The sequence below is a fragment of the Zingiber officinale genome, chromosome 2B (genome assembly GCF_018446385.1).
Source record: "Zingiber officinale cultivar Zhangliang chromosome 2B, Zo_v1.1, whole genome shotgun sequence".
In the NCBI taxonomy this organism is placed as follows: domain Eukaryota; kingdom Viridiplantae; phylum Streptophyta; class Magnoliopsida; order Zingiberales; family Zingiberaceae; genus Zingiber; species Zingiber officinale.
Genome location: NC_055989.1, coordinates 143715725 through 143743051, shown reverse-complemented (window position 1 = coordinate 143743051; position 27327 = coordinate 143715725). Strand labels below are relative to the sequence as shown.

The 27327-nt window shown below is 35.9% G+C and overlaps 4 protein-coding genes across 5 annotated transcripts; 3 read left to right on the top strand and 1 right to left on the bottom strand.

Annotated features, from left to right (window-relative positions):
* Positions 1–25: 25 nt before the first annotated feature.
* On the top strand, positions 26–3202 carry LOC122047557 (glycosyltransferase BC10-like). The gene is made up of 2 exons (XM_042608919.1): positions 26–958; positions 2181–3202. Exons 1-2 carry the CDS (start codon positions 452–454, stop codon positions 2820–2822), a joined length of 1149 nt encoding a protein of 382 aa, XP_042464853.1. The 5' UTR covers positions 26–451; the 3' UTR covers positions 2823–3202.
* Positions 3203–4392: 1190 nt separating this feature from the next.
* Positions 4393–5884, bottom strand: LOC122049627 (peroxidase 47-like). Its single transcript, XM_042610989.1, has 4 exons — positions 5563–5884; positions 5295–5480; positions 5037–5199; positions 4393–4963 (listed from the first exon to the last, which is right to left on the bottom strand). Exons 1-4 carry the CDS (start codon positions 5776–5778, stop codon positions 4566–4568), a joined length of 963 nt encoding a protein of 320 aa, XP_042466923.1. The 5' UTR covers positions 5779–5884; the 3' UTR covers positions 4393–4565.
* Positions 5885–8591: 2707 nt separating this feature from the next.
* Positions 8592–13724, top strand: LOC122047556 (protein root UVB sensitive 6-like). Its single transcript, XM_042608918.1, has 13 exons — positions 8592–9065; positions 9598–9696; positions 9820–9933; positions 10356–10427; positions 10508–10618; positions 10712–10831; positions 11608–11709; positions 11794–11866; positions 12488–12571; positions 12648–12712; positions 12826–12927; positions 13004–13180; positions 13294–13724. Exons 1-13 carry the CDS (start codon positions 8733–8735, stop codon positions 13360–13362), a joined length of 1521 nt encoding a protein of 506 aa, XP_042464852.1. The 5' UTR covers positions 8592–8732; the 3' UTR covers positions 13363–13724.
* Positions 13725–14444: 720 nt separating this feature from the next.
* LOC122047555 (E3 ubiquitin-protein ligase CHIP-like) lies at positions 14445–26734 on the top strand. 2 transcript variants are annotated; one of them, XM_042608917.1, is made up of 8 exons: positions 14445–14634; positions 14987–15054; positions 15154–15217; positions 23815–23886; positions 24881–25014; positions 25124–25271; positions 25350–25460; positions 26382–26734. In XM_042608917.1, the coding sequence occupies exons 1-8, from the start codon at positions 14449–14451 to the stop codon at positions 26505–26507; spliced, it is 909 nt and encodes a 302-aa protein (XP_042464851.1). In that variant the 5' UTR covers positions 14445–14448; the 3' UTR covers positions 26508–26734. The 2 variants fall into 2 exon arrangements, with proteins under 2 accessions (XP_042464851.1, XP_042464850.1); XM_042608916.1 differs by having other exon boundaries at positions 14987–15058; positions 15128–15217.
* The last annotated feature ends 593 nt before the right edge of the window (positions 26735–27327 follow it).

The following is a 27327-nucleotide window of genomic DNA, read 5'->3' as shown; positions in this document are numbered from 1 at the left end:
TAATTATATTATTCATGACCAACATTCATTGGTGCGCATTTTGAAACGGGCGATTCGATCGCAGTCGATCCGTTGACCATGAAAAAATTGCGATCGATCGGAAGAGCAAAAAGACGATTTTTCTTTAATCTTTCTTCCTCTTTTCTTCTCTCCACGAGCTCTCGATTCTTCGTTCTTTAATCCTAGAATCGCTGCCAAGGAAGGGGGGCGGCTGGAGGCGTCGAGACGCACGCAGCTACGAGCCATTGGTGATCGCTCCTGAAGAAACTTGCCCGCAGGAATCGGTGGCAAAGCTCGATCTTTGGAGAACTGGATCTGCTTCTGAAATATCTGGCCGGGTAGGTATTGCGTTTGGATGATTTTGCAAGTTTTTCCCGAAGGATTTAGGTTTTGGTGGATTTGGTCGCTTTCCTCTTCTATCAAGATCTTCCTTTGATCGGAAAATTACAAGATGAAGCCAAGGAACAAACCTGACGAAGAGGAAGCTGACTTCTTCCACTTGCCTTCGAGGAAAAACTGGTCGACCAGGCTGATCAAATTCATTTCTGCTCTGGTCGTATTCATGGCGGGGCTGGTCATAGGCTTATCGTTGAGCGGTCGCTTCAACGCACAGACCGAAATCTTCTTCCCGGGCACAATGTACTCTGTCAACTGCGATAAGGACTTTCTGGGCTTCAAGAGCTTCGTGACTCCTCAGCATCTGATTCATAGTATGACAGATGAGGAGCTATTCTGGAGAGCTTCGATGGCGCCGAAAATGGAGGAGTACCCATTTCAAAGGGTGCCGAAGGTTGCCTTTATGTTCATGACAAGGGGGACTCTGCCTTTCGCTCGGCTATGGGACAGATTCTTCAAAGGCCATGAGGGCCAGTATTCAGTGTATCTCCACACACTTCCTGATTACAAACTTAATGTCTCTACAAACTCTGCTTTCTATGGCCGGCAGATCCCTAGCGAGGTAAGATTCATCTTTTGTTTTTGTAGTAATTTCTCTAATGCATGTTTAGTCTCATGATCGAAATTGCAAGTTGTAGTTCTTAGCGTCTCACATATATAGATTCATTGATGCATGAGGCTTTCATTGGTTGAAGGTTCTTAGTTATGGTGAGAGATGAATTGCTTTTCCTTGACCTTGTTGTAGGATAGTGTATGGTGCATAGTTTGAAATTTCATACCGTGTTGGGTGATATGGTCGAAACGTATTGTTCTGATAAGTTACTAGAATTCGAAATTACTTGGCACAAGCAATTTATCTTGTGTTGTTGTGTCAATGATGTCGATGAGTATCGTGTCATACTAACATTCAACACCCTTTGATGTGCTATGTTTTTTTTAGCCTTTGTTATGTAATATAATGTTACAATTGTACCATTCCATATGAGAGTTAGGAATATAGATGTATGCTCTTCTTATTCTTCTTCTTTTTCATCTCCTTTCTTCATCTTCAACCAATTCTCCACCAACACCATACATCGAGTTACTAATACGGTATCAGAACAGTATCATTCCAATCAAGGTATGAACTTTGCTATGATTAGTGAGGGTATGTATGTGTGATCTTCAAGTGTTGTTTAGTTGGCTATAATTGCTTGAAGGGATGAGGAAATAGTAGAGAAAGAAACTAGTTTGCAAGTAAATTGAAAACAATTACATTATCTTACTTTCACTCATTTCCTCCTATCTTGATTGCTTTGCTGATACTGAATGGAAAACCGTGTGGCCTCTACTTGGATGGTAGTAGGGGCGAAAAGAAAAGAAAATTTCAAATTCTCTTGTTTACTTGGACGTTTAAGATTCTGATCCAGACAAATTAGTAGCCATACTAAACAGGAGAAATTAGCAAATTCATTTCCTTCTCTTGTCTTTTCCTCTTATTTCTCTCCAAATAAACACAATATTAGTTAGAAGCATAGAACTGAAAAATGAAGATATAATCGTGTCACTTGCAACAGCTTATTTTGCTGGTGGTAAACTGGTTTAAGAATGTTAACTTTAGTTGAACCGATGGGATTTCAGTCATTGTGAGTAAACAGCCGAGCACACAAAATTAGTATGCACTTCAATATAAACGCTAAATCGATAAATCTTTCTTTTCCTAGTAGAGTATGATGAAGAATTTGTTAACTAGCATATTCGCAAATGCTGTGATTTCTCGATGCTGACAACTTCTCTTCATGCAGGAGGTTTCTTGGGGATCAGTAACATTAGTAGATGCAGAGAAGCGTCTCTTGGCCAATGCTTTGCTGGATTTCTCCAACGAACGCTTTGTCCTCCTCTCTGAAAGTTGCATTCCGGTGTACAACTTCACCACCGTCTACAACTACCTCATTTATTCTGCTCAAAGCTTTGTTGAATCCTACGACGAGAACTCACAAGAAGCCCGTGGCCGTTATAACCGTCGCATGGCCCCAACAATCAAGCTCTATCACTGGAGGAAAGGTTCTCAGTGGTTTGAGCTCAACCGAGAACTGGCGGTGTATATCGTGGCAGATTACCAGTACTACTCGATATTCCGGAAATATTGCAAGCCTTCTTGTTATCCCGACGAGCACTATATACCGACTTACTTGAACATGTTCCATGGGTCTCTAAACTCCAATCGGACCGTAACCTGGGTCGATTGGTCAAGGAGCGGGCCTCATCCGGCAACATACGGTGCTCCCAACATTACGGCAGACTTTATCCGGTCGATTAGAAACAACGGCACCTCATGTACTTACAACTCGAAACCAACATCCGTCTGTTTCCTCTTCGCGAGGAAGTTTGCTCCTAATGCCTTGGGTCCTCTACTCGCCCTCTCTTCGGCATTAATGGGATTCTGAAGCTTTTAGTCCGAATCCTTGCTTATTTTTTCATGCTGATGTGGCTGCTGAGCTGGCAACATTGTACAGGTCAGCTTGAAATCCTGACCCAACTCTTTAAAGCTAGGCATCTTAAATTTATTATATTCAAACAAAGAATAGGGCCAGTGATAAAGATGTCATTATTGATTTTTTATGAATACAAATTCATTTGATTTTCACAGTTTGGACGTGTTCAGGTTTTTTGGGAACTTGATAAGGGATTAAAAATAGGTAGAATATATTTGCTCGTCTTTTAAAAATTATTAAAACAGTGTTTCATCCATAATTTGATACATAAATTACCTCTGGTGTGCTCCACCTCGTAGTAACTTTGCCCAAGGGTGGATTATCAGGTCGAGCAACTATGACCAAAGCTACTCCACCGTAGAGATATATTGTTCTAAGGGCGTAAAGCAGCTTTGGCAGAGTTAGGGTTGTAAATGAGTTAAGTAGAGCCGAGTTACGAGGTGTTCAAGTGTAAAAAGTGTAAATAAAATAGTTGTTGAAATAGTTGTTTAAGCTTCCCTTAATTTATTTTGGTAAATTATCGAACCACGGAGATGAAGTTTTTGAATATCAAAATCAGAAAGCTAAGTTTTAAAATTATCAAATCATGTATCTCATACTTATTTTGTCCCGTATTTACCTCAATTGATAGCTATATTGTAACAATCCATTCGGGATGTTATTCATCGGCATAGTAAAGTCTTAGATTACTACATTGTATCAATTGATTAAAAAAATTCACTTTATGCTTAAAAAAATTACTGTTTTTAATATAGTGTGGCAAATTAATTTTTAAGAGTATGAATATAATCAAGAGAACTAGATGAACATGAGACTTGATTTCATATTATTCCAAGCTCTTTAGGTCATCAATCACATCAATTTGATATAATATATTAAGACAATAATTTTTTTAATACGAATTTGTTTAAAAATTTTAATGATTTTTTTAATGCAAATTTGTTTAGAAATTTTAATTCGAATTTAACAAATTATTATTCTTAATATAGTGAGTTAAATTGATGTTTGAGAATATGGATATAATTAGGAGAATTAGATGAACACGTATGATTTAAATTTCATGTCATTTCGAACTCTTTAGATCAATCAATCGATTTTATCACATGATTCACAACTTAGGAAACAAGGGAAGTGTGGAATCAATGATGGAGAGGAATCGAGCGAACGCTCACAGATCTTGATTACTTGAGAGGAAGAGAGGGGAAGGAGTGAGAAGAAGTAGCAAATGGTCCTTCCCCTCTCTTATTTCTTTTCAAGTAAACATAACTTCAATATCTCTTATTGTAATTGCATTTAATAAATTCTCAAATTTACTCTCCGTCAAATCCAATCATATTTCGATAAAATAACAAATTGTATGATTTTAATAAATTCCTTCACTAACCGAAATATGATGAATAAAATGCATTAAAAAAATATTTTTTCAGCTTAAATAATATTTTCGAAAACATGGAGCTTGTAATTATATTTTTCGATTAGAACTTTAATCCTAATTTAAATTAAAATTACTACAAATAATAGAAAAAAAAATCGACCCGTGTATGGATCAACATTAAATTTACACTTGAGTCGGATAAAGACTAACATCCATAACATCTAGAGCACAAATTATTACAACATGGAGGGAGCACACAAAGCATAGAACTTTTTTTTTTTAACAAAATATTTATTTATTTAATTTTTTAAAAATTTCCTTTAGTTGAATTTTCTGCAATTTAGCCTGATCTCCCCTTGATTGCCTTCTTTGATGTCTAGGGTCCCCATCTTGATCATTGCCTGCTGAAAATCAGAGAAGAAGCTCCTTGGGTCCATCGAATAAGAATTCACAATCGACTGTGTCCGAGGGTCGCTATACAGAGTCTGGTCGGACATGAGGAGCCCCATCCTTGCCTGCAGCGCGTAGAAATAGTTGACGTCGAATCGGTTCCTCGTGTAGTCGAACCCCACCTGCGTGTTGTTTCCCGTGTTGCACGTCCTCCGCAGCATCCTCACGTAGTTGGAGTCCATCGTCGGGTCAGCTTCATTGGTCGAGTCGAAGTTGCTCAACCTTTGATTGAACGATACACACCTCGCGGCCCCCAAAGTGTGAGCCCCTAACGGTCACAATTCACATTTGCGATCAAAGAAAAGGTAAGTGTAACAGGGTTAGTAGTCGAGTTTGCTTACCGGATAAAGCTACCAATTCCTGAGCATTAAAGCCATGCTGAGCAAACATCTGGATGAGTCCGGTGCTATTTAGGGTTGGGGGTGGCAAGTTAATCGTGTCTTCTATTCTCGACCTTCTACCATCCTTCCTTCCATTCGCTACGTCGTAATATGGACCTCCGGCCTAATTATATTGTTATCGATTCAATGAATACGATATACATGTAGATGATGACAACAATGATGATGATGGATGAAGAATAATTCGTTGGTTCTTACAAATAGAACAGCATCTCTAGCTGCTATAGCAATGATATCAGCACACGAGACGACCCCGGGGCACTGAGCCTCCAGCATTTGCTTCGCCTGGTCGATGACCTCATACCCGCGAATGCTTTCGTTGGCGGGCGAATCCTTCTCAGCTGTTTTGTCACTAGCGTCAATCAAAATAGAAGCATCGCATCCCTACAACTCATGATATATAGTTAACCGAAAGTGTGTCGAAAACAAAGGAAGATTAACTGATGCGCGATGACGAGAACTAAACCTGAACGAAACAGTCATGGAAGTGGAGCCTGAGGAGACCTGCCGCAAGGGTAGGATCACTTTGCAAGGCTTGGCTCACGGTGTTTCTCACCGTGAACTCAACAAATGGGCATGTCATGGCATAATAACTCGAAGACAAAGCACCGAAGCTAACTCGAACTCCCGAAGCCAATAGGACCATCGTCAGCATCAAGTCCCCGAAACAAGACTTCATCATCCTCTCTACCTACTTTAGTTCCAAGTTTTTGAAATGTTCGAAAATAGGGTTTCAGTAGAACAAACCCTAAGAGCTCAAACTTCGCTAGACTTGTGTTGTAGCTAGGGATGCATATATATAGTGTCATCGTATGCAAATTGGAGCACATTCTATATCGGGGCTCACCCTAGTGGGTGTATCGGTCTTGCATCAACATCCTACTCTACTCGATTGGTGTTCATGCAATTAGGGTTACATAAACGGTGGAAATGAGTCATACACAACAATTGGATGAGAAATGGATGCACGATCTAAGATAAGGATAGTTTCATGCCCGAAGTAATATAATCGATCTTTATGATAAGATAAAAAAGTGAGCATTAGTGTTTGATTAAAAAAAAATACTATCGTATGAATCGGAGACAAGTTATGTGCGTTTTGGCTCGATATGGTGTGAGATATTTTAGGGTTTGTTTGACCTCAAAGCAAGCTTGTGGAGGTTGTTTCATCACACTACTACAAGGTGGATCGTGACTAAGATTTACACTAGCCAAAGTTTTCTTCACGTTTATAATTTTGCTAGTTTTCACTATAAAATTTAAAATGATCATCATTTTGAGATAAAAATGAATATTTAGGACGCAAAAAGTATTCTTCTTAATTGTTTGATTAAAATCTAATTTTTAAAAGATATATTGAGAAAATCTCTTTTGATAATCACAAATAATAAAAGAAATAATAATAAAAGAAACATGAGAATTAAGGTAGAATTAATACGGTTTTATAGCTTATAAATCACCTAAATGAATAATTAAAAAAATTATTATAAATTTATTACTTTTATCCAATTAATTAGGAAAAGTATAAATATATATTTATTAGGCGTGCACTTGAAAAATAAAAGGACAATTAGAGCTGACTCAAGTGGACGGCATGGGACGGCATGGGACAAACACGAACAGTGACACGTATGGACTCGCACCACGCAAGTTTTTAACGGTCAGCGGCTCAGCGTTCAGCTGCAAGCTAATTCCTCTGTTAAATACTTTATGAAATAAATATTTGTCACTGGACGGACACAGTGCATAATTAGGATTTTCATTCAGAGAGGTAAAGTGACGGAATTGAATGATGACGATGATGTTGACGAAAAATAATAATGTCGACTAAGCGAAAGAAATCAATCAAAAAAATTTCATCTCGATTAAAAGGTGTTCCGGCGAAGAGATTGTGTTAGCCAAGTGAAGACGACAGAAATGCAAAAATGATAACGACGATGGTAGCAATCGGTGTGCGACGACAGTAACTTGCTATAAGGGTAGCGACATGTCGCGGAAGATCTTGTGGGTAAAATTAGAGTTAGGAAAAAGAATTGGAAAGAAATTAGAGGAAGAAAAAAAATGAAAAAGGGAAAATAAAAGTTCGGGATTAGAGAAGGAAGGAGAAAATGGATAGAGAATTAATTCGGAAAAAGAGGAAAATGAGTTTGACTGAAAAGTTTTTAATTGGAATTTTTTTTTGTTAAAAAGACAAGAAAATTTCAAAATTTATAAATATATCATTTTTTTAATATTTTTTTCATCGTATTAATATTTTCTTTGAATTACAAAGGGTAATACCTCTTGAGCCTTATATAGCTAGGCCCCTGAACAAGTTAGTTGATCCAACTGATTAAGTATTCAAAATGAGTATCTATATATAAATTTTATCTTATTTTATTATTTTTAACTAAATACTTTTTTTTATAACACATTTATCGTCATAATGTTAAACATTTATAAATTATTCAAGCACACGAGTCGTATCAAATAAAAATTTCAAAATAACTTGTCCTCTCTCTTAATTTATATCATATGTTATCATCAATATCAATCTCACTCTTAATCAATAACACACTTATTTACTTCCTTTTGTCCTTTTATTTATCAAGTCTCCCATCATTACGAGAAACGTCTATCGGGTCTCTCATCGTTACAAGAAACATCTAGGATGAATATAATTATCTTAATTATTAAATAATATGATGACAATGAGATGGATTAGACCCGTCTAAATGGGTCTCAAGGTGGATCCGGGGTGGGTCACGGATTTAACCGGACCAGCCCTGGACTCGCGCCATATAATATTTTATTTATTTTTATTTATTTATTTATTAAATATTAATTGAATAAAAATTGATAATTAATTTTTTATTGAATTAAAATTGATAGATTTTAATTTATGATAATATTATGAAGATTATAAAATATTATTATATAAATGTTGAAAAATAAATTTAATATTTAATTATTTTTTAAATTTTAAAATTTTATATTTTAAAAAAATAAAATATAACAGATCTAATTTGGATCCGCCCTACTAAATTCGCAGGACGAGACAAGACGGGATGGAACCAAAAGGAGATATGACGGATCTCAGATTTGATCAAACCCATCTCAATCCGGACATGGACACGTTGCCATCTCGACTCGCTGGATTAATATACTTGGTGCTGTATAGATGGTTACATTAATAGATTTTAAAATTAATTTTTATTAAATACAAAATATTTAATTAGATTAGGATAAATATTCTTTATAATTTATTCCCTTTCTAGATAGTAAACTCCATTCGCTCTAACAACGCAGTCCTGGGTTAATATACGTAGAAAGCTTCATCATGAATCTTCGTTAGTTTTATTTTCTTTGCTGAGCATATTTTTCACCATAGAAGGTTCGACTTGGAAAAATGGACCAACTCGGACCGGTTCGGTGACCCGCAGCCAGGGGAGCCACCAATTTTGCAACAGTTTGGACGCCACCCTCCAATTCTTTATTATTTCCTTTCTTAGTATTTATGCTTATGCGGAGCTGTCACAACCCCGACGACGCCCCCAAAATCGCCGGCGACACAACCGAGGCGACCCCTCTACTCTCGCCCTCTAAATCCCCCCTTCCTCACTCTTCCAGCGCCCAATCCGCCGCCTCGATCCGACCATGGCTCCGGGTCCATTGAAGCCCTCGACCAGCCTCGAGGCCCGCGACATCGTCCGCGACGCCGTCCGCGCCAACGCCGTCGCCACCCTCGCCTCACCCACCGCTCTGCCGCTGCGGGACGACCGGATCCAGACCGAGGTCAGGCTCGGGGCGACCGTCGACCCCGGCCTCGGCCTCGCCCTCGCCGCGCCCAGGGTCCTCTGCTGCGAGGAGATCGACGGGAGGAGGTGGAGTTATGTGCTGGACGACGTGGAATGCCCGCCCGGAACTAAGGCGCGGAAGGGACCGTCTCTGCGCGCCGTCCCGATGCAGAGCCCCGTGGATCCCTTGGAGGTGACATCTCTGAGCATTCTTTTGCTTCGATTCGTCTCTGCATTGATTTTAATCTCTTTTGGTGAAACGAAGCAAGACTATATATGCCTTTTATATGGCACTGTCTCTTGTTCACTGATGTTCTAAAGAAAGACTCTGCCTTCAGTAGGTTAAGGAAGATGACAGATCATAAATCATTATACTGAAGATGTTTTCAAGGTCGCTTTCCCTAGAAATGTTTGTCAAGACAATATCTTGGCTTTGTAGAAACTAAAATCGGATATTGAACAATATGCATCCTGTGAAATGAGGAAGCTTGCCCTTAGTCTTTCACCATGCTGTCCTAGTTCATTTTTGCCCCCTATAATGTGGATCATCTTGTTCACCTACGTACCTCTGTGATGATCGAGATAAGTTATTTATGCTTAAATTCCTGAACGTATTGTCGATTTTTTTCCTGTGACTCCTAAGGCAAGTGACGACTTATATTTTGTGTATTTAAGATGGCTATTGTAGATCCATGCTGAATTGCTAAATACGCATTCACATGCAGGAGTTGATGTCATTCGTAAGATCGTATGTAGTGCCTGAAGGTTTTCCTGACAGTGTGACCCCTTCTTATGTCCCATATATGAGATGGAGGGCTTTGAAGGTAAATACTAGTTTATCTGAAGTAGTGTGAATCCATTTGTTACTTTATTCTTATAGCAATGAAGGAAATTGTTATTTCTTTTTTGTTTTGAGTTCCTCACTAGTGTTTCTTTCTGTTGTTCAGCATTTCTTTGGTGGAGCCATGGGTGTTTTCACAACACGGACCCTGTTAAACTCTGTAGGAGTATCCAAAAATACAGCTGCATCAGGTGCTGTTGCCATCAATTGGATACTCAAGGTAAATTTTTTTTTCCCAGAAAAATTAGTAGTCTATGTTGAATTCACTTATTGCTTATGTAATGATCTTGACTTAATCTTTTCTAAACCTTTTTTCTTGACCATGAGCCTAAACTATTTCAGATAGCAATATTCAATGTCTAGATTTAAACTTTTTTCTTCTGATGTTACTGTCCTTTCCTGTGTATACCCTTGGCTTGAGTGTGTAAAGTAAATAATTACTTTAATTCATCCTGTAAAAACAATCAAAGTTTGCATTGCTTAGTTGAAGAATTATTTGCTTATTTGTTAGTTTAAGAATAAAAAAAACAATGATATATTTCCTGTGTTGGTTCGTCGAAACAATTTTCATTTTCCCATACTGAATCTGTTTGACCAAGTACTTCATTTTGGCTTTTAATCATATCTTCAAAATCTATCCAGGATGGAGCTGGCCGGGTTGGCAAAATGCTCTACTCACGTCAAGGAAAAAAGTTTGACTATGATCTGAAGCAGGTATACCCTCGTGCTCTTTCCATTTCATAGCTTCTGTATATGGTAAATAATTGTTGACTGATAGTTTATATTTCCAACAGCTTCGCTTTACTGGTGATCTTTTGATGGAGTTAGGTGCAGGAGTAGAGTTAGCAACTGCTGCAGTTCCACAGCTTTTCTTGCCGCTTGCTTGTGTGGCCAATGTTCTGAAGGTTAGGAAGCAAAGCTATGCGCTCAATGTCTAGTTTCATTTGAGGATAATAGGATCTGCATGATGTGTGATACCTTAATTGTCTCCCTTGCAGAATGTTGCTGCTGTGACATCGACATCTACACGTACTCCAATCTACAAGGCCTATGCCAAAGGAGAAAATATAGGGGACGTCACTGCTAAAGGAGAATGTGTTGCCAATATCGCTGATCTGGTAGGCTATTTTGTTCAACAATTACCTGGAATATAGACATTCTAAAAGTTTGAGAACACTTTCCACTTCGGTAGGCAGTCGTCCCAACTATTCTTGCAGTGTAGACTTGTGCATGCTATTACTTTATTATGCATGGGTTAGTCCAGTTACTATCCCTTTTTCTAGCTTGTTTCTCAATTTCAATGACTTGACCTAAATAAAAAAAAACTTTTGATGTTTCTTCAAGCATATTAACTTCTGCAAAATTTAGAATGAGTCGAATTGGTAAAGCAGGTTGTGTACGGTATGCTATCTTTTCAAATTTCTATCTTTTTGGTGCCACAAAGTTTTATTCTCTAGATGGGCTTTAGTTCTTGCAAGCTTTTCAAAATTGGAACCTAATAAGAAGAGAAAATTAAAGAAATGAAATAAATTCATAGTTACCTCAGAAAGCTTTTAACTTGTAGATCAGAAGGCATGCCAACTTGACTTAGTGTGCATTCTTTTGGATCCTTCACAAATGCTAAATAGAATTAAGTTCTACAGAAAAAGTCTTTCAGACAATTATAATATCGATGAAATCATTCTTCACTTGCATTTGCTTCATTCTTACTATCAGGAATAACTTCTTTTTTGAATAAGTTACACTCTGTTGCCTTTATGCTTGACAGAGAAATGTTATCATTCAAGAATCAGATAAATTGTCTGACGTTTCCCTCATTTTCCTTCCTTTACAAGTTTTTGCTGTAGAACTGTATCAAAATGCTACTGATAGAAATTTTCCCTTTTTGTTTAAGTTGGGTACTGGACTGTCTATCATGATATCAAAAAGAAATCCATCTTTGGTGGCCTCATTCACATTCTTGTCATGTGGGTATCTGTTTAGCTCATATCAGGAGGTTAGTCTCTGTCGGCTTAAGGTGCTGTGTGTCATTTTTTACTATTTCAACAAGTTTATTATGTGTATTCTACATCTTTGCTAGGTCAAATCAGTAGTATTGAATACATTAAACAGGGAAAGATTTGCTGTGGCAGTGGATTCCTTCATCAAGACTGGTACGTGAAGCAAGATATATACAGTTTAAATGCATTTTTGTTTGCACCAAGATATCATGAAGTACTTTGATGTTGTGTGCTTAACTACTTTTCTGATCAACTTCAGCTAGTAAATAGTATAACTAAAGTCTACCCTCATTTGATGGATCTATCAAGTAGGCAATGTGATGTTTGCAAAATTCTAAGGAAGTTAATGAACAGAGAAGTTTGAAAGAGTTGTGTGTATAATAGATATTTACTGCTGTTACAGTAAAATCAAATAAACTGGTAATGGTGTTCGATAATAATGATATGGTTTTTCATTTTTAGAAAGTGGAAAGAAGGAAACTCATATTTTCTTCTAAGCAGTTTTTTCTATTTCAAGTTGTGTTAGTAGTCCAAACTATCGAGGGTTGGTTATATGGAAACAGCATTATATGCTATGCAAGCCTATGCCACTAGAAATATTCATCTCTTAACTAGAGTGTGTTTTATCCCTCGCACTTCCAATTCTATCCAATTTAAGTATGTATTTCACTTCTATTACTCTGACTACTTAGTGACATTCGACTATCTTTGGAATAGATTTTTGTATAATATCTTCTTCTGTAACCTCTATTAACAATGCTTGAAATTTTCTAGGGATTGTTCCATCATTAAGGGAAGGCAATGTAAAGGAGAACATTTTTAATCCTCCATGGTCTAACCGGACACCAATTGTTATAGGTATGCGACAAATAAATGACTCTTCCTATTCACCTTTACAATTTGCACTGCTATATCTATTTTACCTTATGTTCAGGATCAAGATTTTCTGAAGCATTCCAGGAGCCATCTTCATTTGTCGCTATCCAGCCCTTGTTCGAGGTATATTTGATCTTATGATTCCTGCTCGCTGCAATTTTAATTCACATTCCCAGCTTTATTTGTTGCATCTTCTACTTCTATTTTCGGAGTTTGAGTTGTTTGCCCAATCACAGGAGGAGAGATACATGATCACATATAACCCTTCGAAGGGTAAAATCTATGCATTGCTCAAGGATCAAGCAAAATCAGACGATGTACTTAAAGCGGCTTTCCATGTGAGCACCGGTTACTAAATGTCAAATATACATAAAACACCTGCTTAACTTATGGGGCACCTTTCTTTTACCACAGGCTCATGTTCTTCTGTCTTTCATCTGTTCGTCACACTCAAAATTTAGGAGCACCGGCCAATCGAGATACGAAGAACCGTTGCTTGCTACAAATGCCAACTTTCTTTCTCATATCACAGAGTCTTGCAAGATCGTGTCATCTTCGTATACGACATTCAAGAATAAAGCTACTGAACAGGTGATGCATTAGCGAATAAGCATTCTACTTTCAAACTGCCTTCTATCATTCAAACTGATTCATATTTTGAATAATTCTTAGCTCTCTATTGACGATGTCTTCTCATTTGGTAGGGATGGATAATGTCCCACTCGTTGCTTAACCCCGGTAGAGCGCGACTAGTTAGTACTCTACAACACTGATCTACAATCGCTGTCCATAAAATTCAGAGGTCCCTTTGTTTAACTGGATTCATGTTTAAGTTTCGACAAAGAGTAAGTTTGATGGTGGCTTACACACGAACAGTGAATCACTACTCGAGATCATTAGCATTTTATGCCAATGCAGCCTGAGAAAGTGTTAGCATTGCGAACTAAGAGACAGACCATTTTCCGAAACAGTTTTGCTTGCGTAGCACGGGAATTGCTAGCTTCTCGATTGGCTATCAGATAGTATCGATATCCTTTTTCAGTGTCTTTGTTGTAATAGTATAAATTTGTTGGCTCCCTGACTGTATTATAGAGCTTGAGATGCAATGGTGATAGAAAGCAGTGATGGTTATGGAGATTTTACTATCATTATTAAGAGTAATGTTCTGCTGCGTGGCAGTGTCCGCGGCTGACATGTGGCAGTCAACCTACGTGGTCGCGTACCATTGGCCGTGGATGCTGCCGAGCAGCAGATGGCGCGCAGCAGATCAAACTCTCATTATAAAAGTTTCTATTAGTAAAATATATTGTAAGTTAATTTTAAATAAACAAGGTGAGCCCTAGTAAACTCAATTTATTTATGGATAAATAAACTTATTTATTAAATTTTAAAAATATAAGCATTTATAAACTTTTTACAATCTTAAATTATCTAAAAATAATAATATAAATTTTATCTGGTAAATTAATAATTTAATTTATAAAAATGTTGAGCTTGATAAGTGAATTTGATAAGATTTTAAAAATAAATTTAAATAATTTGGATAAGAAAATAAATAAATTTAAATATAGTTGAACTCGGTTTGAGTTGGTTTCTTTTCAGTTGTAGTTAGTTAGAGGTATGGATCCCTGTTAAAGGAGCTTGAATTGGTCATGATAGTTTTTTTAAAAAAATTAAAAAGTATTTATTATTATTATTGTTATAAATAAATAAATTTATTTTTTTAAAAAAAAAACAGAAGACTTTAAAAAATGGTTAAATACTATATTAATTTCGTTTAAGATATAAAATTAAATGATATTTACAGTAGCAACCTCGCATCCTGTTTATTTAACTACTAATCCACATTTCCGTCGGTCATGCTTCCTTGCGCGTCGTTTCGTCTATTGGGAAGTTTCGAGAGCGAGCGGTCGCGGAAGGTGGGCGGCAGCGTGATGGCGCCGGTGCCGGCGAGCGTGGCGAGGCAGGCGGAGATCCTGAAGCAAGATGGGAACAGCTACTTCAGCAAGAATCGCCTCGGCGCTGCCATCGATGCGTACACCGAGGTATAGCTTCCATTTTCCACCTTTGCCCGTGGAGAATTCGGTCCATTGCATCCGTACGGCCCTTCTCCTGTTGATCCATCGATCCTTCTGTTTTTTTTCCCTCTATCTTGGCGGAGATACGTTTAATATTCTTGTAAAAATGCTTTCTTTTTTGTTTTTCTTTTCCCCTTATTGCAATCCATGTATTTTTCACGTTGAGCGATCTGGTGTAGATCTGAAGGTGAGAACCAAAAATTGGACTTTCAGATGATGTTCTCATGATCGATTATTCATTTCGTGAAATCTTGCTTCACCAGTTTCCTTTTCCACGCGATTCTTTATGTTAGATTGATTGCGTGATTTGACAAAACAGGCTATTACCTTGTGCCCGGATGTGGCGGTCTATTGGACGAACCGAGCGTTATGCTATATGAAGCGGAAGTTTGTAACAATCATATGCGCTCTTTGTTTTCTTGCTGTAATTCTTCCACATAGGTATCTTAATTAGTATTAGGCTGTTTTGCTTTTTGAGTTTTGTAGGGAATGGGATAGGGTCGAAGAGGACTGTACAAGTGCTCTTCATCTAGACAGCCATTCCGTTAAGGTAATTGCATTTTTTTTTATTGTCCATTTGTACCTTTTGGATTGCTCTTTTGCGCATATTCTTGATTGCTATATTCAATGCAACCCCAATTCGAGGGTCTCATCTGCTGATTATCCCTTTAGCTTTCTTTTCAACCTTACATTTGCTTACTATCCAATTGGTTGATGAGTAATGTCACTCCATGCGTAAAGTTTGGCGATGCATCCCTGTTGTCAATTCAGTTGCAATGATCATTAAAAAGATTTATTTTTTAGATTTAGTTTAGCTAGTTTAAATACCCTACATTATCAACTTGTGCCTCTTTTAGTCCTAGGTACAACTGTTTGCATTCTAACTTACGCTTTTTCATGCTTCCATAACGTGCACATCAAACGAAGAAGAGAAAGATAGAAAAAACTTGGTTAGCTATGATAAAACAAGATAAAATTTATTTGAATATAAATGATGATATAAACTCCGTCCATGACGAATCAGTCATGGTCGGTCCCAACCCTGGATAAAGAAGGAGGGTTACGTTTGGTTGCCAACCAACGTTAAAACTATGACAAATGTCCAATGAATATATCCATTAAATCATTGTGTTAATGTTAGGTTGTTCCCCAGAAAGGAACGAGTTGTAGGATCCGACTGTAACTTCTCGGCAAGGACTGTTGTATCTCCAGAACTCGGATGTAGTGCTAAATATGCAAGAGTTTGCGTTGCAGGGTCCGACTGTAACGTATCGACAAGAACCGCCGGATGTAATGTTAAATAGATAAGAGTTCTCACACCATAGGTTCGATAAGAGCAAACATGATAGGAAAACTAATAGTCTAGGATTTAAAACATGGAAAAACCCTCACTGGTAAATCAATGAAGGTAGTAGATACGATGATTAGGAGAAAAAATAGTATTTTGTGTGTACAAGAGACAAAATGGATAGGGGAGAAGGCAAAGATGATAGAAAACTCGGGTTTTAAGTTATGGTACATAAGAAAGAGTAAAGCAAGAAATGGAGTGGGTATTGTTATAGATAGTTTGTTAAAGGATGAAGTTGTAGGAGTAGTTAGAAAAGGGGATCGAATTATAGCCTTTAAGATAATAGTGGCGAAAGAAACTATGAACGTAACTAGCATATAAGCACCGCAAGTAGGATTATATAAAGCTACCAAATCAAGATTTTGGGACAACTTAGATGAAGTATTATAAAACATTCCACCAAATGAAATGATTTTAATAGGAGGTGATCTAAACGAGCATGTCAGAGTGAAAAATGAGGAATATGAGAGGATATATGGGGGTTATGAGTTTTGAACGAGAAATGAAGAAAGGAAAACTATATTAGATTTTGCAATAACATATTACCTTATATTAGCTACTATATTTTTTAAGAAAAGAGAAGAACACTTAGTCGCGTTCAAAAGTGGGAATAATAAATCGCAAATTAACTTTCTTATGATTAGGATAAAGAATAGAAAGATTTGTAATGATTGCAAGGTCATCTCCAAATAAAGTTTAACTACCCAACATAGGTTAGTAGTATTGGATATACGCCTTAAACATAATATCAATAGAAGAAAATATATACGACTCCTAGAATTAAATGGTAGAAGTTAAAGAATGGGAAGCAAAATATATTTAAGGAGAAGGTAAGAGTACAAGTATTAGGTAAAATATATGGTGACTCTAATACAATATGGAATAAGATGATATCAAGGTTGAAAATAGTAGCTAAAAGTATACTAGTCAAAGGGACATGCATCACTAAATAAGGAATCTTATTGGTGGAATGAGAAAGTACAAGAGAAAGTGAAGGAAAAATGAATGGCTTATAAGGAATTATATATTTGTAAGAACGAATAAAATTTTAAAAAATATATAATAGCCAAGAAAGAGGCTAAGAAAATAGTAAATGAAGCAAAAAATGAAACTTTTGAATGATTATATTAAAAATTGAAAACAAAAGAAGGGGAAAGAGATATTTATAGAATAGCTAAAGTGAGACAAAGAAAGTCAAAAGATCTTATCCAAATAAAATGTATTAAATATGAATGTAATAGGGTACTAATAAATGATTGAGAAATAAAAGAGTAGTGGAAGAGGTATTTTCATCAATTTTTTTATGAAGGTCTTGGTGATCAACTTAACTTAGGTAATTTAAGTAGGTTAAATGAGTATAGAAATTTAAATTTTTATCGTAGAATCTAAACTTCAGAAGTAGAACAAGCTTTAAATGGGATGTACAATGGAAAAGCCATTGAACCAGATGATATTCCGATAGAGGTATGGAAGTGTATAAGGAAATAAAGTATTGAATGATTTACAAAATTATTTAACATGATATTGAAAATAAAAAAAATATCTGATCAATAGAGGGTTAGTATTCTAGTTCCCTTATTTACGAATAAGAGAGATGTATAAAATTATGCAAACTATAGGGGTATTAAACTACTAATGAGTCATACCATAAAATTTTGGAAAAAAGTAATAGAAAAAAGACTAAAGAAGGAGCCCATGGTGATCGAAAATTAATTTGGATTCATTTTTGGAAGGTCGACAATAGAAGCTAAACTTTTTCTTAGAGAATTAATTGAAAAATATCGGAAGCAAAAACAAGATCTACACATGATATTCACTGACTTAGAAAAAACTTATGATAGAGTCCTAAGAGAAATTATATAGAGAATTCTAGAAAAGAGAGGTGTTAGCGTAACATATATTGAATTAATTAAGGATATGTACGAGGATGTAACGACTAAAGACTTCAGGCAGAATAACCGGCATTGCACATCTAGTGCATCTTCCATATACTGAGAATAATATGACTTATCTTCGTTTGAAGCATCGGGTGTAGGCTCTTTCAGTGGTTCATTTTCGAGCATGTAAATTTTCCTCTCGTGTCTTAAGATGATTTTCAGTTTCCTATACCAATCCAGGTAGTTGGAACGGAGGAGGGTATTCTCTTTCTCGAGAATGCTTCATAGTGATAAGGTACTTGTGTTTGCCATCTAAAATTTAAAGCAGAGTTTTAGTATTTGTGGAATATATTTAATAAAGAATTTTTATAACTCCTATTATTTTATTCAAGTCCAACAACCCTCACTGTTAGAATCGGGAATTGGTTGGTAACAATTCCTAATAGGACCGAAACCCTGAAACATATAGTATGCACACAGCTGAGCTGTACCTACATGCTATATTCATCAAGTAGGCCTAACTCACCGATCACAAATCTATGTGACTTTCAGTATATTTTTGTTGAGTCTTATATTCTCAACACTTGCCCCTCGAATCAATTGATCTTAGCTAAGCTAGACAAGTCAACGAATTTGAGTTAAGTCGACCCACTAATAATTATGATAAATTATAGATGTTTTGACACAAATCCATGGATGAGTTGTACTGATTTATGTAAAAACTCTAACTATCATCATAGTTATTAGTGAAGGGCATTTAACAAATCTTGACTTTAATATATTTAAGGGATTTTATAATTATTAAAATATCTCACCATAATTAACTTCTTGCGCATTTACACAAACTCATTACGAGATTTATTTCCATTAATCCTCGTAGTCTTTTAAGACAAATAGGCCTCGGAGATTTTAACATGCTAATGTACTTATGCCATAAGGAATTTATATCTAAATTACATATATTAATTTACAGGTTTTTAGATAAAATTTATTTATATCAAGAAATATTAATGCATATAACTTGAAATAAAGAAATTTAGATTTCTTTGAAATCTCTCGAAACACGGATTCCTCAAATAAATTTTGAAGAAGAGGTTTCGTACTATATGATCCAACCATGAATAGGCTCTGATACCACTGTTAGAATTGGAGCGCAGTGGAATACATATAATAAATTATGGATCTCTTAGTAGTACATATAATTTTATACAAAATAACATAAAAAACATATCTCGAGGCTTCGATAGACGTGAATAATATCACAGACAGATAAGAGCCCCACGTGTGACCTCTTCTAGCGGTATCCACACGTACTAGATCACGAACTTGACATGATCGGTGTGGTGCTAGCCTCTTGGATTGAAACATGAGACCCATGTGAGGCTAGGACTAAGAGTTCATAGTGTTTGGCAATAGTGCAACTGGGAGATTATTAGTGTATGCACTTATGTGCTAAGACAGTCCTTATGTATTTTGTGGATAATTATTTTATAAAGGCAAGTATTTATCATTAATTATTTATTTTTCTGTACGTATATGATTAATGATAAAGACCCACAGATTAATGGGTATATTAATCTGAAAATAGTCCTTGATCGGATAGATATCTAGAGGGGACATGAATATTTAGATTAACGCTGAGTGTGATTAGGTCAAGATAGACCAAGGGATGGATATCCAAGTTGTACTTAGGGGTGTCTTGAGTTTAGGGGTACACTGGACACAACTCGCTTAAGAGGAGACCACATATTAAGTATCATTAGTCATTCCTCTTATGAACGAGTGTAACTGATCTTTTGACTTGAGACTTTCATTTATTCTATGCGTGGTGTTATGTGCTTTGACGCCGTTAAAAACAGTCTTTAATCGGATTGTGATTAATACGGTAGTTGGGTATATGATAAAACATAGAGAGAATAGTGTTGAGTCAATAGAGGATTCATCCCTCTCTTGAATTAGGAGTTAACATCCTAGCCGCTTGATAAATATATCAGTGACTCAAAATCCATGGCCATGGGAGGAATGATTTATCATTCAAGAGGAGTCTATTATATCTTAAAAATCAAGTAACACAATTAATTTGGTAATGATGCATAATGTACCAAATTAATTGGGATGTAGGCTTAGATGAAGAGATTGAATTATATAGTAGTCGGTTGGGTGGCTAAAAACTGTTGCTAGACGGTTATCTTAGTCTGTGTATGGATTTATACTGTCTTCGTGTATAAAACCTAGAGGGTCGCACACATAGCACGTAGACATGAACATTATTTATAATTGATTATTTTAGTGGATATTAAAATTAATCAATTGATTATTTTAGAATTAGAATTAATTGGATTATTAATTAATTCTGAAATATCGGAAGCTAGTCGAGATCAAGATCAAATATGGATTTATTTGATCGAAAGAAACGAGAATTTGAATAGCCATAATCATGATGATTAATGGAGAATTCTAACAGTCATCATAATAATGATTAATGGAGAATTCGAAGAGTCATCATAATGAAAGTCATAAATAAAGAATTTATGGAGGTCATAACTCTTCATCTTCCTAATTAATGGAGATCATAAATGAAGAATTAATGGAGACCTTAACGCTTCGTATTCCTTGGAGATTATAAGTAGTCATCTTTGGAAAGATTCAGGAAAAACTCTTTCTCTCCATTTCTCCCTCGACTTCTTCGCTTTCTTCTATCGGAAGAGATCGGTAGTGCTTCCAAGGTTTTGTCGATTCAAGAGGCTAGCACCTAACGGATCGTGTTAAGTTCGTGATCTAGTGCGCGTGGATACCGCTAGAGGAGTCACACGTGGGGCTCTTATCTGTCTGTTATATTATTTACACCTATCGAGGACTCGAGGTATGTTTTTTTATGTTATAGGAGGAAGTATATATGATACAACCTCCTAGTTTTATAAAATCCAAGAACGCCAATAACTTATGTAAGCTCAAGAGGTCCATTTCCATTGTGGCAAGAAAGGTCACTAGAAGAAAAACTGCTATATTTTCATGAAAAAAATGCTCTAAGTCTCTATCTTTTTACACTAATTATCGACGAACTCACTACACACATTCAAGACACAGTACTATGGTGCATGTTGTTTACAGATATTGTTTTGGTAGATGAAACACGTGAAGGAGTAAATGCTAAACTAGAATCTTGACGGGAAACACTATAAGGGAAAGGTTTTAGACTTAGTAGAATAAAGATAGAATATATGAAATTTAAGTTTAGCAATATTAGATGTAATTAGGCAATTATTAAGATAGGAGATGATGAGTTACTCGGAACCGAGAGTTTTAAATATTTAGGATTATTTTTGCAAAATGATGGAGGGATTGAAAGAGATGTCTTATATAGAATACAAGTAGGATGGTTAAAATGGATGAGAGCGTTGGGTATTTTATGTGACCGTAAAGTACCTTTAAAACTTAAAGGAAAGTTCTACAAAATCGCAATTAGACCTGTTATGTTATATGGAGCTGAATGTTGAGCTATGACTCAAGCACATGAGTAGAAGATGAGAGTTGCAGAGATGAAGATGTTAAGGTGGATGTGTGGACATACGAGGATGAACATAATAAAAAATGAGAGCATTAGAAAGAAAGTCAGAGTTGCATCTATTGAGGAAAAATTCCGAAAGAGACGTTTAAGATAGTACATGTATGTACTTAGACGACCAATAAATGTTCCAGATAGGCGATGTGAAACTATGACAGACATAAATATCAAATGAGGAAGAGAAAGATAAAAAAAAGACTTGGCTAACAACAAGATAAAATTTATTTAAGTATAGATGATGTTATAGTTGGAAATAGAGCTCGATGGCGTAAAAGAATCCATATAGCGAACCCCACCTAGTGGGATAAGATTTGGTTGTCGTTGTTGTTATAAATGATGATATAGTAGGAGATAGAGCCCAAGCACATAGAAGTATCTATATAACTAACCCCACCTTGTGGGATAAGATTTGGTTGTTGTTGTTTCTAGATTAAGTGATTTTCTGTTGTATCTTTGTTCTATATTTGTTTAAAATGCAAATTAGACCAACTGATAAGACTTCCATTCCATCTCTGTTTGAAGACTGTATCACTGAAATGAAATCAACGTTATGAACATTTTCTCTACATGTTTATGTTTTGTATATCAAAGATATTGTGCCTATAATGAGTTCCCATGTCATCCAAATATCTAGTTGACCATTCTTTCTATTTTCTATGATTTAAGATGGTGCCTCTCATCCTATATATCCTCTTATTGAAACAATAAATATCATTTACAGTGGACGCAAAGAATTTTGGAGATGTAGGAGCTTAAATTTAGCATGAATCCATAGGCGTACAGCATATCCAAGTGCAGAAGTAGTTATTATCTATAAAATTTATTTTGACTAGTTTGGGTAATTTGTCATTCACCTTTGCTTGTAACTTGGAAGAACCTCGTCTGGAACTTCAAAATTATGTACAACTAATCATTATTAATAACTCTTATTCTTCAAAAGATAGATTTTATATGCATATGAAAAGAATCATTTCCAACCAAAATAGTATTGAATCTTGATCAGAGAAGATATATTGAATGCATATGAAAAGAATCATTTTCAACCAAAATAGTATTGGATCTTGATCAAAGAAGATATATTGAATTGTTTATAAAGAGGGAAGTGTTTATAAAGTGGCGACTCAGAGAGAAGATCTAGAATTCTTCTGAATGCAAAATTTTCAATATCCACATTAGACCACATTTGTTTACTAGGTTCAAGCAAATATTGTCTCTAAAAGAAAAACTACATATAAACAAGATAAAGTTTGGAGTACATATTCAATTCAATTCAGGAATTCAATTCATCAAAATGAGGAGGTATAAAGCCCCTAATCTACAAAAGATGGGGAAAATGAAAAGGAATCAGGAGCCAATAATTTAGAAGAAGAAAAGGTCACATATATATTGAGCTTGATGTGCAATTCAATTGTAGAAGCTTTGGTAGCTAATAAGTCACATGTATATCAATGGAGTCAAGAGCTAAGAAAACAAAGTTCTAGTTTGTAACAATTTGGAAGAAGAAAGGTCACACGTATATTGAACTAAGATACAGCCATTAGATCTGCTCGGCCTTGTTGTCATTCATTGTCAATTTGTCATGTCTTGGCCTGCATCACTAAGGATGTGATCTAGCCCAATTGATATATCATATGGACAAAGAAATACCTAGAATTCAACGGGCAATAGTTCATGCTTATATCAGAACACTCTATATTGGAGAGGATAAATACCCATTGATAGAGGTGCAGCATTTCCATTTTGTAAAATCCTTAAATCTTCAAGTCCTTTGGCAAAAAATCCAACCTGTTCGAGTTCCTTGTTGGTTTTCCTTCCCTTCTTTCTTTTAAGATAATCTTTGTAATGGTTCAGAAAGTTTCTTACATTTGAAATGCTCTTTTTTTTTAATACTAGAACTCATTAGTGTTTGAGGGAGATAAAATTAGAGAAGTTTGGATTTAGAATGCTCTTAAACAATTTAAATAGCTGAAGATGAGCCCTGAACTTCCACGATAGGTTACTCTGAAACATATTGGACTATACCAGTGATTATACTTTAACCAATTCTAGTGATATACCACCTGTAGTGGGTGGTACTTATGGTTTGGCATGTGAAAAAACTACAAATGCCTTGATCCATACTGCTCTCAGTGGATGGTGGTTCAAGAATCAAGGGCCATGGTTGGACTGGTACACACTAAATAGCCAGACTAGACAGAGAGGGTTTGATACTTGATTTATCACAAAAGTCATTGCACGATGAACTCCTGTAGTTTGTTTTTTAGTCTCATTGATTGAATGTCCTGATTGCACGCAATTACTTATCATTTGATGATTGTTGATGACTTAACAAAAATTCTTCTATTGGGGTAGCGCAGGCCCACTATATGATGGGACATGCAATGTTGGAGAGGCATGACTATTCTGGAGGAATCAAGCAATTGCAAAAGGTATACTTTGATTTATGGAGTGATCTCCAATTTTTATTTGGTCTTCAATTAGGTGAAGTCTTGCACATATCATTTGTTCAAGGCACACATTGCCTACGTATGAATAGTGTCTTTCAATGCAAACATTAAAGACTATCAAAAATTGTAATTTATCTTTTTCAGAAAAATTTCATTCAACACTTTTACTTTTATACCATGACACTCAATTCAGGTTTTCCTCTACATATTTGATATTTAGTTGGGAATTATTCTTTTGCAAACTCTGCTCTTGAGGTTTTTGTCTATACAATATTTGGTATGGCATATGGACTTTGTTGAGTCTTTTAAAGCATTGTGTCCAGTCATCTCATCATATGTTTATCATGAATGAGCAAAAGTGATGCAGGACGAAGTCACTTTGATACCAATTCTATACAACAAATCGAATCAAACTTACATAGAGAATTGATATTGAAATTAATAAAGCAGAGATGATTTTTTCATACAGAAAAGAAAAAGGCTCTTGTATAAACCTTAATTAAAGCTAAAATTTATTGCAAGGATGATAAATATATTGAAAACTTCACCTCTTATAAACATTTCAACCTAAAGAAAATTGGAAATGAATTAAAAACAATTAAGGATACAAATAACCAAGGACCCCAAAATAACAAAATAAGCAACAAAGTGACCAAATTAACTAAAAGGGATCTAGACGAATGTAGTAGATATATTAGGATTTTGATTATAGTACTTAAATTTGCCCAAGTGGACAAGTCAAAGGGATCCATATAGGGAGTCATCACTCAAAAGGTTTCATTAGGGACAAGATTTGTTTGAATGGAAGATGCAAAGGGATCCCATTTAGGGAATTGAAATTTGTCTAAATGGATGACTTGAAGAGATTTAGTTAGGGATCCATTTAGTTAGAGATTTGTTATCTGGACTGGTTATATTTGCACTCATAATACTTAATTAGGGACAATCTTAACGATAATAAACTACTGATGCACAGGCATTAGAACTTGGAAGGGGTGCAAAACCTTCAAGCTACATTGTTGAAGAAATATGGCAGGTCCTTTCCAAAGCGAAGTACTTGGAATGGGAGGATATGTCTAGTAAGAGGGCATCTGAATTGCAGAAATTGAAGTAAGTTTCATTTGCTGATACTATGTTTCTGGATAAATGAAGCTTGTACATAATTCAGAGGTTTTGATTACCCACGAATAACCTTTTCATCACTGTTTTCTTGTTTCAGGGAAACATGCGAGAAAGCTCTTCTGAATTTTTATGCAATTGAGGATTCTCAAGATGGCACTGAGGAAGTTGCAGATGAACGGTTGCAGCAGTTGCAATATCTCGAAGAGGTGTTTACCAAAGTTGGAGAAGATGACCGACCCAAGGATGTGAGACATGCCAATAACTTCAAATTTAAGACAATTTCTTTCATTTGTTGTTATCTGACTCTGTTAGTGATATTTTAGGTGCCTGATTATCTTTGCTGTCAAATCTCACTCGATATCTTCAGGGATCCTGTGATCACTCCTAGTGGCATTACCTATGAGAGGGCGGTGTTGCTTGATCATCTTCAGAAGGTATCGTATATCATTTTCATCATAGAACATCTGTATTTATTTTTGGTATTCGCCCAACATGTATCACCTTTTTTCTTATTCTTTCTGTTTCTAATATTGAAAGCATCGAGTCCATTGTCTGTTTTAAACCATGGGGGGTTGCTCAAAAGATGCAAAACTCGATCAAATACAAATGCCAATAATGTTCTTCTTTTTTCTCTTTTAGCTGCCTGTTGTTGGTACAACAGTCTACCAACTCTCATGATGGAGGAGAATTTGTCACGACCATCCTTTATTAGGAGAAACATATTAAGCTTAAAATTCTCTTGTTCGTAGAAAAGGTTCCTTGTATTTGTCAAAACTGATCGACTAGACCATCAATGTTGATGAAGATTTAGGGAAAGGGTCTGGTATTTGTTTGCTAGATCCTGGAAACGTCAGAAATATATATTTGCTATACCTTATTCGAGTCTTACTGTAGTACTATTCAAGAACTAGACCACTGACTTTATTTTAGATAGTAACCTATACAAATACATATTTGAAGTGCTCCATACAGAGCTATAAAGCATTATCATTCCCGTGTTTGTGCCATCATTTTAAGTCTACTATTTCAACTGACTGCAGAAATAGAGTATACACAGTTTGTAATTTCCAATTCCATTTATTGATCGTCGTAGTTTTTTAAATTGGTACTAAATTCATACTTTAATGACATAACTTGAAGCCACATAAAGCTATATCGATCCTTGTACTTAATCGTAATTGTCTTGTGCAGCAATTCAACCTTTGATCAAGGCCTTGTATTATTGTATTTAGTGTTTCCATTGTGCATGCATGCTGATTTGTTTCAAGTTGTACGAAAATAGCATTCCGAAACCGGCAATGTTGTGCTTGGTCCATCAAATTTCGTTTTACAAACTCTTGTAAACCATAACTCAGGTCGGGAAGTTTGATCCCGTGACGAGGGTGCCACTAGAACAACACCAGCTGGTGCCAAACCTTGCCGTCAAAGAAGCTGTTCAGTCCTTCCTGAATCGACATGGTTGGGCGTACAAGATGAGCTGATCCTGGTTCCTTGCTCCACCAACCAAAACAAAATGGAAAAAAAAAAAATCATCTGATCAAACAGAGTATGTTGTATTCTTTAATCATTACTTTCTCTTTCGATATCCTTAATAAACAACCTTCAGGATTGTAGCAGTGTTCATGTACATATATACACACACAAATGGTTTCATTTTCTGATGAAAATTTAGTTAGAAATGAATGTGAATCTCATATTTGGAACTGTATATTTTTCAGTAGGGACAGATTAGGAGGACAACCGAGCCAATTCGATGGAAGGTTTTTCTTTATCATATTCTTTTCAATGCAAATTCAAGTTAAATGCTTTGAAGTTAAACCAACTAATCATTGTCTGTGGTAGTCAATTTTGTTTTCGGAAAAATGAAATTGTGCTTGGCTTCAAATGTTGTTATTGGAAAAGCGATGTCATTGGTCGAACATAACCCGCCTGATGTTCTTGAGTGATTGCCCTTACCACTTCTTGCTAGTCGAAGATCTTGTGTCCATCCATCCAAGCATCCCTTTTCGACTTAACACCCAACAAGTGGTCTCTCGAACATTTAGCTTCCTTGAGATGAGTTCCAACATGTTGTATTAGTGAATCCTAGATGCGTGTTTTGGGGTATAACTCTTTTGACTCGTCTTGATTCATGGAACATAGAAGTCGACTAGTCCTCCATGGGAATACAAAATAACTTGTAAACAAAGTTCAAAGATATCAACTTGTTAGCCACTTCTCTCTAACAATAGCTTTCTTGAGATGAGTTCCATCTTGTTGTATTAGTGTTCGATAAATGTTGATGATAATCTGCCATATCAT